General features: G+C 41.4%; 1 protein-coding gene across 1 annotated transcript in view; it reads right to left on the bottom strand.

The window, feature by feature from the left end:
• Nucleotides 1-5,093: 5,093 nt before the first annotated feature.
• Nucleotides 5,094-10,702, bottom strand: part of UBASH3B (ubiquitin associated and SH3 domain containing B) — a gene marked incomplete at both ends in the record, with an annotated part of 129,721 nt that continues 124,112 nt past the window's right edge. Inside the window, 3 exons of the mRNA XM_084248998.1 lie at nt 5,094-5,231; nt 6,429-6,538; nt 9,438-9,544. Of these exons, the coding sequence (XP_084105124.1) occupies nt 5,094-5,231; nt 6,429-6,538; nt 9,438-9,544 (355 nt within the window). The remainder of the gene's footprint in view (nt 5,232-6,428; nt 6,539-9,437; nt 9,545-10,702) is intronic.

Here is a 10,702-nt window from a genome sequence, read left to right as displayed (position 1 = left end):
AAAAAGAAAAGCTGCTTTGCTGATTTAAGCTTTGACAAATGCAAAGCACACACAGATTCATTTTCTCTGGATGTGCAGGCAGCCTTTACATACTCACAAAAGGGCAAAATGAGTTTGGGAATCTGTCAAGCAGAGGACAGCTGAGAACCAGTCCGAAGGCTAAACACAGCTTGCCCTCCTGTCAGATCTGAGCGTGAACTGTTGTTTCCTCAGGAAGTAAACCTGACCATGGCAGAAGCTGGGGTATCAACACAAATCTGTGGGTCCTGGCATATGTGGCTTATTTTAAAATCTACTGCCTTAATATGTCCTTATTTTAAAAATGCGGTCTATGGCTTTTAGTAGTGTGGGAGCTAATTTGAGCTGGATTCGCCTTTTCTCGTACCCACATCCAAACTTGTGCATAGTTTGTGTGTAGTTCGTGGTGCTCCTGCTTGAGGGGGCTGGTGGTGAGGGATGAGGCTGGCACGTATGGAGTAGAGCGTTTTGGAACTTGTTTTCCATCTGGTAGCTTTGTACCTCTGAAGGTTGGGTAACTCAAAGATACTGCCCAGGAAGGAGTAGAGATCCGACTGTGCTCCCACAGTAACCACCCTCCACCCCATTCCCATCAGCAGCAAGCGCCCCCTGGCCCTCAGAGACAAAAATTGCACTCTTAATGGACATTCACGAAATATAGACGACAGTAACATCTGAAAACATGATAGGAAGAGAGATCACTCAGAATTTAATATGAGATCACCTCCGAAGAGGAACACAGTTTTACTTTATTAAATCATCTATGAACCATTTAAATGGGATGGAATGAACTAATCACACTGGCACCACAGCTGTACCTGAAAAGGTTGGCCAGGAAAGCACAAAGGCCACAAGTAGTTTACAAGGAATTTGGCAATACAGTTAGGTGTGGTTTAATAATTACAAACCCTTTTCTTCAAATAAATACACTCAAATCACATAGGAAAAAAAAGATGATACATCAGCCTTATAAATAAGAAACCAAAGCACCGCCCCAAACAGGTTTAGAATGGTCTATGCAAAACTAAAACACTTTGGATGTCTCAACCAAAGAAAGAAGCAATCCATGTTTCCCATCATACATATTTCCCTGTACAGAGTCCAGGAATAGTTGAACAGCTGCAAAATTTTGATTCTTGTGGCATGGCAGCTGAGGTATTGTGCAAAAACATTGCTGAGAACTGAATGCATATTAAGTTAGACTAATCCTCATTTCAAACCTACATACACTGAACATAATTTTCTGTGTATTTAAAAATCGTTATTTCCCCTGCATTTAGAGGCAACTTTTTCCCCTTCTCTTGAATTTTCATTATAACTAGCTACTTTCTTAGGAAAATTCAATATGTTGAAGTATTAAAGAGAAGCAAATCCAATTTTAATCTTATGTTTAAACATGAAAAGCATCTGCCAGCACCTAACAAATATCCCCCCATCATCTCTGTAAAGTGAACGTTAACCTAGATAAATGTTAAATGGCTCTTTTGCCCACCCTCCTAGGCCAGCCACATCCCTCCAGGCCAGGCGGGACTGAGGCCTCCGAGTTCTCACATGTGTGCTGGCCTACAATTTAAATGCAAATAACCCTGTGTCTCATTATCTGAGAAGTTTGTGCAGACACAGTACAGTTGTGACTGTGCCTGTGAAATTAGAGGAGGCTAATCTGTATTCCAGCACACGCGTCACTTAGAGTAAATTCCAAAGAGCAATTCATCACTGCTTTCAATTTAAACACTGAGTGGCAGAGTGCCTAGGTTCGGGGAGAGTGCCTCCCCTTTTTGCTGCCAAGGCAACTGGACCAAACTTTTCTCACTGTAGTTTAATTAGTTCCCAATGACACTAGGTAATTGAAATAAGAGACTTTGTTTAATACCAACACAGCTGGTTGAATGGAAAAGATACATATATGTACAATTGAATGACAATCTGTATGTATTCCAGATACCACTGACAGGTAGATGATAACATCAGTCTAAAATGCAAGAAAGTTATTAACAATGAATTACCAAATCAACATCACTCCAGAAGATATTTTTTATTTATTTTTATTTTTTGCAAAATCATCTTTCAAATATAAGGTTGCTTTAAAATAATTCTTTGGTTAAAGTATAATTAAAATAAAAAGTAGAAACTCCTCCCAGCCTTTCACTAAAGGGTGAAAAAGACCACCCCCCTTTTTCGGCCATCAGATGGCCATTTAATCAGCCATTCAGATTCTCTGAATCTAAATGTAATGGGAAACACTGTATTCTGAACTCCATACTGGGGTGAAGCAAAAAGCTCCTAGCTACCAGTGCAGTGATGGAGAAGAGAGCCTGGGAAAATGAATCCCCCAGCTTGTGCATTAAAATGTGCCAATTATTCTCATCCACAGAGGAATAGATGTAGCATTTTAAAATCACCCAAAGCAAAGTCCTATCTATGAATAATACTGGAGCATTAATGGTTGATGTGGCACACTTGTGCAAACAGCAAGCTGTTTCAGACTTTCAATTCTAGATTAAATCCTCTAGCTAATTTTCTCTCACTTAGTTTATTTCAGATAACCTTCTGCATTAAAAAAAAAAAACAACCAAAAAACAAAAAACTCCAGTCTATCAGAAACAATTTAGTTCTTCTTATCTGGCGTTTTCTTCCTTCCTTGTCCAACACATTTGTTCTTAATAAGCATCAGTCACAGATCAAAAAGAACCAGCTTCAACTTCAAGTTGAAATATCAACCTGGAATTTCTGGATGAATATGAAACCATGTAATACAGTTATCTATTCCTTTTATCACACATCAATTCAACATAATTTCCAAAGATTTTTCTCAATTGGCATCCCATTGTAATTTTTCAAATAAGTGTGAAAAAGAATTTAACATGAATTCAGGTGATTCACATTAAATTATAATTGTCCATGATAACAATCTGGACAATTTAAACATAGGCTAGATTATTTCACTCGAGGGTTTTTTTTTTTTTTTTTAACCTACATTACTCAGACTTCCCTATCTCTGCCTATTTTTGCTCAAGTAGACCATGATCTAAGGTTCAGTCCATATTGGGCTAAGGACAGTGGATTGTAGCTCAGCTGAAATGACCTGTCAGGTTATCATTGGACTAAGACAACCGAGAGAGAGAGATAACTTCTCTGAACTTTTGTTCTATACAAGCACAGACTTGTCAGAATGCAGTGCTACAGTTTCCAAGGACATCTGATGTGATGTGGCAAGCATTACTCTGAGCACTGAAAGTCCTTGAAAACTTGTGTAGAATCTAGTAGATATTATAGATCTGATTAAACAGTGGAGTCACTTCATTACAGATAAGAGAATGAATGGCAGTGACATTTACTGCTATGTCACTTTTTTCTTAAAACCTTTTAATGGAAGTTGTTTTCTCCATTTTAAGGTTAAAACTTTGATGTTAATCAATGATGTCAAGAGAGAATTATTTTTATACCCAGAAGCTGGATCACTGTGCAGTGCTAGAAGAAATCAAGATTTGTTTCTTAAAATATAAAATTCATGACTTCTTTCTCTAAGTGTCTTAAAAAAAAACTCCAACTATTATCCTCTTGCTGATTAACATACACAGTCAGCAACCTTTTACTTCCTCCTCTTTTCAGGGATCATGAAATTCTAGTTGCAAATAAGAGCACAGATCTATTTTTATATACCGTATGTTTTATGCATCTGGGCTTTGAAGCTTTCTCGATGCTGCAATATATATTGATTTGCTCAACACTAACATTCTGTTAGGTGGGTAGGATTTCATTTTGCACACAGATTCTACACAGTGAACTACATACCGCGCCTGATCGCTGTCTGCGCTGTCAGCAGTCAGCTCATCACACAATTAAATAGACATTGATAACTGATGTTTTGGCTTGATTGTCATTTATTTTTCTTTTAAATTAACTCCCTCTAAATTCAGGAAGCATGTTTGAGGAGAAACCACTGGATGTGGCTCTCTCCCGATTTTCCTTAAAATTTAAATTATTATAGAAAAACAAACAAGAACGACAGCACAAGCAGCAGTGCAGTCGTGACTGTCATTTAAATTAGTTCCCTGACTTCGTCATACATCCCTGGTATAAGTGATGCGTCTGTGAATGTTCTGTTCCGGTTGACGTGTACTCCGGGTGTACAACAGCCTGACCCTCGGTGCAGTTTGTAAAGGTGTCTGTGCTGCTTGAGAATGAGCTTCTGGCTGACTCAGTGCATGTAACGTACATCTTTGCAAAGTGTCAACCTCCGTAATGAGTGACAGCTAGATGGGGGCAAAGCCCAACAGATCCTGGTGATTTACAAGTGCCAAGTCACTTTAGGTTTTGCAAGTTCTTTGTTCCTGGAATGGAATGTTTCACGCATTTATCCTCCTCCTGAGTATCCAAAAGTGCTTTGTCTCCCCATTTCATAGATTGCAGCAGAGGGGAAGGGCTGCAGCCAAAAGCTGTAGCCAGTCGCTCTAGGAAAGTGTGGTGGTACCAGGTAAATCTCGGAGTCCAGGAACAGGCGCTGGAGCCAGCAGCACGGTGCAGGGGCATTTGGAGGGCAGAACTTGATGTGTCACCTAAGAATGAATCTGGGGGCTGGGGGGCAGGTTTTTTCTTTAATAGCCTTAAAAGAATTTGTCAGCCTGGCTTTGCTTTACTGGAACGTGGCATTAAAAAGAAGCTTCCATCACCAAACTGGCAGCTCAGGGCCCTTGCTGGATTCTGGGTGCACTTCTCCCTTTGGCAAGGGGAAAGGCAGCCCCCTTGGGAGGCACAGGTTCCTTAGTCCTGATGAGACAGAGGAAAGTAGGCATCCTCTGCCGTGGCGAAGGCCCTGATTTAGGAAGACAATTCTGGAAAGCCTTGTTAGCTGGGCAAGAGTCCAGAGAGAATGAATTTTATCCCTGAATCAAGTCTTTCCTTCATTCACTCCATCTCATCGGAAGAACTTGAAAGCAGATAAGAAATATGCTAAATGATTCTGAGCGTTCTGCTTAGAAGGTGGTTCAGATTTTCCCACTGTCACGCAACACACAAATAGACACTCCTCCCCAAGGCTTCCCAGGGCCCTTTCTGGTCATCCACGCTGTGGTCTATTCTTGGAGCAAAGTCTCTCTCCAGTTGAAGCCCCCAGTGGGTCCGTGGGTAAGAGGAAGGATGGGCGGGTCTGTCAGCTGCCATATTCCAGTTTCTCCTAATTCTTCACAGGAACAAAATCCCAAGTATGGGATCTGAGGTAGTAAAAAAAAGGGAACACAGAAAACAGAGGCTTAGTGCTTTAACTTTTACCTAGGTACAGATATATTCAGGTGACCCCGGAGGATAGGAGTATTCATAGGGGTGTCCAGGGACTTTGCAGATATGCAGCTTCCCCCCAGAATCAATTAAAAAATGGATAGAGCTGACAGATTTAGAGGGAAGAGTATTAAACTGCAAGAGAGGACATCAGCAGGATTTACTTAGCGGCAGCGCACTCCTCTAATGCAATTAAGTAATTATTTATAGATTCCTAATAGTGTGGGGGAAAAAAGAGGACAATGATATATAAATCCAAGATGCTGGGAGGTAATTCCCAATTATAAATCAAGTTAAAAATGTAGCTCAATGTTTCTGAAATTATCCTTGGACAATGGGTAAGATTAATTTTAAAATGGTTTCACTCTGCTTTGTTTTTTGCTCAAGCTGCGGCCTTCCTCAACTTTAGCAGTCATGACATTTTGTGTGTGTGTGTGTGTGTGTGTATCCAGAGCTGCATTTATACACAAGACAAAAAAATCTGTGCCTTCAAATAGCTTACAGACTAATGGGAAGGACAGATGCATAAAGCAAACAACAACAATAACAATAAAAAAAATAAGAAAAGAATTGCTCTGGAGTGGGAAGCAGGTTCCCTGGGGGCAGATAAAGGAAGCCTGTAACAGCCTGAGGGGAAGTGTGTGGGGGTGGCTGACCACAAAATCCACAGGCACTAGAGGGAGAATCTAGATGTGATCAACCTCATGGGTTTTCTGTCTCACCTCCGTGTTCCTGGGCTCTCCTTTCAGCCTGGTATTTTAAATCCCTGCTTCCTCTGGCCCACCAGCCTTCAGGCCTCTCTTCTAGCTGAGCTGTCAGATCCTGTGATTTGACCCACTCACCTTCTTCATCCAAGCCTCACTCCCTTGGGGAAATTCAGACAATTTGCTTACATACTTAGCCACTTCCTAAATCTAACTCTTAGAAGCCAGAGCTAGCTCAAACACTCCCTTTCCTAAAAATGTGCCTAACATAGGGTACCATCTCGGCCGATACATCTTGGTTGAGTGAAGCGATACCTCCCTAGCTCAGGGTAAACACACGTGCTCCGCAGCACATAGCACCAACCAGTCACTGGCTGCACCACCACCCTGCAGCAGCACAGGCCCCAAGTGCAAGTCCGTTTGAGTTACCTTTCGGACCATCTGTACAAAGTCCTTGGAGTTCTGAGGCGACAGGCCCTGAAGTTGGCAGGTGCAGGCTTCAAGGGAAGATGCATGGGCCACAAACAGGATGTTATTTCCTGGGGGGGAAAACAAGAATGGGAAGACAGTTTCTCTAAAGACATGTAAATACTGTACATGCTAGAAGCCCAGTGTTCCTGGAAGAAACAAGCATTCTTAAGGAGATAATTTTGATGTGCTTTGTATTGTTAAGGCCGCCTAATGCCATGTAATTTTATATCTATCTATCTATCTATCTATCTATCTATCTATCTATCTATCTATCTATCTATCTCATCATTGTTAATTTTCATACAATGTTTGATTTCTCCTCTCTCAGGTGTAGTCCCCACAAAATTCCTACCATCAAGTCACCCGTGACCCATCACCATAGTCTGTTGTGCTCTTCCTGCCCCTGTTTTAATTCTTCTCTCCCCGGCTGAATGTCTCTGATTTATAGTTGCCTGCTAGTTTCATCTTTTTTTTTCCTGATCCCTGGTATGGTTTCCCTATGTTCCTTCTATAAGTGAAAACCATACAATATTTTTCTTTTCCTTCTGACTTATTTCACTGAGCATAATCCCTTCTAGTTCCATGCATGTTGCTGCAAATGGCATGAGTTTATCATTTTTGATTGCTAAGTATTCCATTGTGTATATATACAACATCTTCTTGATCCAGTCATCTATTTTTGGACATTTGGGTTGTTTCCATAGCTTAGCTACTGCAAATAGTGCTTCAGTACACATAGGGGTGCAGGTATCCTTTTGAATTAATGTTTTTGTGTCCTTTGGGTAGATTCCTAGGAGTGGAATTGCTGGGTCATATGATAGCTCCATTTTCAGTAGTCTGAGGAACCTCCACACAGCTTTCCATAGTGGTTGGACCAGTTTGCAGTCTCACCAGCAGTGTAAAAGGGTTCCCTTTTCTCCACATCCTCGCCAGCATGTTGTTGCCAGTGTTTTAAATATGTGCCATTCTCACTGGTGTGAGGTGATATCTCATTGTGGTTTTGATTTGCATTTCCCTGATCATAAGTGATGTTGAACATTTTCCACATGCCTGTTGGCCATTTGTAATGCCATTTAAAGGCCTGGTCCCTGAGCTAATTAGGGAATATTAGAGGCAATGTTTTTATTTATTTTCAAAGATTTATTTATTTATTTATACAAGAACTGGGGTACAGGCCAGATTCTCAGGAGGGTAAGAGGATTCACCAGAGACAGAGTGAGGAACAGAACAGGCAGACTGACGAATTACACTGTTGAGGGGAGCAGCAGGCGAGACAGGAGAGGTCTGCCGCGCCATGTGGGACCCTTGCCGGCTGGCCGGGATCGAACCAGCGCTGCAGAAGCTAAGGACAGCTTCACAGCTCTGTGCTCAACCACCTGTGCCACCAGGGGAGGCCCGAGGCAGTGTTTTTAAATGACACTGTGTACAGGAATCTTCCCTTATCTGCGGTTTGCTTTTAGTTACCTGAAGTCAAGCTCTGTCTAAAATTATTATAGACAATAAGATATTTTAGGAAATAACCATGTTCACATAAATTTCATTTCAACATATTGTTAGAATGGTTTTATATCATTATTATTGTTAATCTCTTACTATGCCTAATTTATAAATTAAACTTTATCGTATGTATATATTGGTACTCTCTGAGGTTTCTGGCATCCACTAGGGGTCATATCCCTTGTGGATAAGGGGGGGACTACTGTATACATGTATTGTATACCACATACAGACATAGTGTGTGTGTATATACACACTTGCAAATACATACACCAGGGCGGGCCCATGGACCATGCCCCCAGCCTCCTGCACCTTGACATCCTGCCTAAATAGGCCACACCAGGACACAGGCAGAGGACAATCCTCAGAGCATTCATAGTACACCAGGCTGATCATGTGTAGTTTTTTGTAGCTATCACCATAATCTAGATCAAAACCATTCTGGGGCCTCCCTGGTGGCCCAGGGGTTAAAGTCTCAGCACTATCAAGCTATCACCAGCCCCTGCTGCATGAGTTCAATCCCTGGCCAGGGAGCTGACCTGCATGGCATGGCAGACCTCCCCTGTCTCACCAACTGCTTCCCTCAGCAGTGTATTTCAGTAGATCTGCCTGTTCTGCTCCACACTCTGTCTCCAGTGAATCCTCTTACTACCCCTCCCTGCCCCGCATCTCTGGCCTACACCCAAGTCCTTGTATGCATAAATAAATAAAAATAAATCTTTAAAAAAAAATTCTGGTCTACAGGACCCTCTGCTACTCCTTCTAGTATGCCACTGTAGAACTGTGAGAACTTCAGGCTCGTAGAACATCCTGGGAATCTCCCAGGAGGGAGCAAGGAGTTGGAATGATGGGGGGTGAGCAGCTTCTGAGTGACACATGAAAGGAGTCACCATGGCACTGCTGACCAGGGCTAGTTACACTGAGAGCCTCTGGGTGTGTGTCATTCTAGACTTTGCTCTATGAAGATAAATGGGAGGAGAGGGAAACTGCATACTCTTTTGTAACCTGCCCTTTTCACTAAAAAAAAAATTGAAAGTCATTCCTCCATGTCATTAAATATTTGAGCTCAGTTTATAGAATTCAAAAGCTAACAGACTGGAATCTTACAGAACACTGCTCTTGGCTGGTGGTAGCAGGTGGGGTGTGCTGCAGAAGGTACCCGTGTTTCTGTATCAAATTATAGGCAAAACGGTAAAGAACTTCTGGAAATTGTCACAGGGAACCTCCTTCACAGAGTGCAAGAGGAATAGCTATAATGAAAATTCTAAGTTATTTAGTATAGTAACTAAACATGGTATATTTCCATGGAATATCTACCATCTTAGGTACTCAGAGAACATTATAAATTTAACATGACAGCATCTAAGAGTCCTTATTGAGCAAGTCTGCCAAAGCAAGCTGGAACGTCTTGAATAGCCTATTGACCACAATCATATAGTTAAATGTGGAGACCAAAGCAAAGCCACCTACCTTTACTTTTACATTCACTTATTATTTCTTTGGTGACTTGGAAACTTCTACTGATGTAAGTGTCATAGGATTCCGAAACCACTAATTTGCTGACTGGAATGTGAGGTCTGTAACAGAAAAGTGAACAAAGGAAATAAAAACATTTTGATTCGGAGACAAAGCAATTGATATCGCTCTCCACTTTATTTCAAGACCTTTCTACAGTCCCTTTATTTCTGTTAATCCATTTTCCTAGAAATGCTGGCGGTATTTCCGCTGTGGAGAAGGGTTGGATTGTACAGAAAGTCCAGCAGGCGAGGTGCCTGGTGTGAGTGACCAGTTGAAAACGAAACATTCAGTGCATGTTCCTCCCACAGGAAACTCAAAGGAGCTTGATTTTCCTGACCTTCAGGCCTGGTCCCTGAGCTAATAGGAAGCAGGGCAGAGATTAGATCAATCTGCTTATCTGTTTAGATCACTGGGGAATAATTCCTGCCTCTCTCCAGTTAAACTGCAAGGGTAGGTTTTATTTAATAAGAGGTTTTTTCCCCACTTTTTATCAGGATATAACTAACATACAACCTTGTATACGTTTAAGGTGTACTAGTTACTGACTGGATGCACTTAGAATATTGCAAATGGCCATCACTACAGAGTTAGCCAGCCCCACCACAGACCACATGGTCCTGTGTCTCTTTTGTAGCAAAAATGTTTCAGATCTCTTAGGGCCTTTTAGGTTTTATTATTAACTGTCAAGACAGGCTGTGCACTAGATCCCTAGAATTCACTTCAATGGAAATTTTACCCAGTGACCAACATCTCTTCACCCCCAGCACAGCCCCCCTAGTCTGTTTATGAGTACAGCTGTTTTAGATTCCACTGTAAGTGGTATCATGTGGCGCTATCTCGTAATACCCTGTTTTTATTTCCTTTGGATACGCAGGCATGGAATTGCTGGATGCTGGGTAGTTTTGTTTTAATTGTTGAGGAAGCTCTATACTGACTGCATAGTGGTTGAAATACAACGTTCCATCCAACGCTATTAAAGACTTTTCTCTACATCCTTGCCAGCATTTGTATGTCTTTTTGACGATAGCAGGTGTAAGCCGACATCTCATTGTGATTTTGATGTGCATTTATCCGATAATTAGGGATGTTAAGGATCTTTTCATGTACTTGTCATCTGTGTGCTTTCTTTGAAAAAATATTCAGTTCCTCTGTCCATTTGTGAATTGTTTTTTCCTTACTGTTGAATCATCTATTTGGATTTTAACCCCTTATTTTAC

The sequence above is a fragment of the Talpa europaea genome (assembly GCF_964194135.1).
Source record: "Talpa europaea genome assembly, chromosome: 12".
Classification (NCBI taxonomy): domain Eukaryota; kingdom Metazoa; phylum Chordata; class Mammalia; order Eulipotyphla; family Talpidae; genus Talpa; species Talpa europaea.
This window is presented reverse-complemented; position numbering and strand designations above follow the sequence as displayed.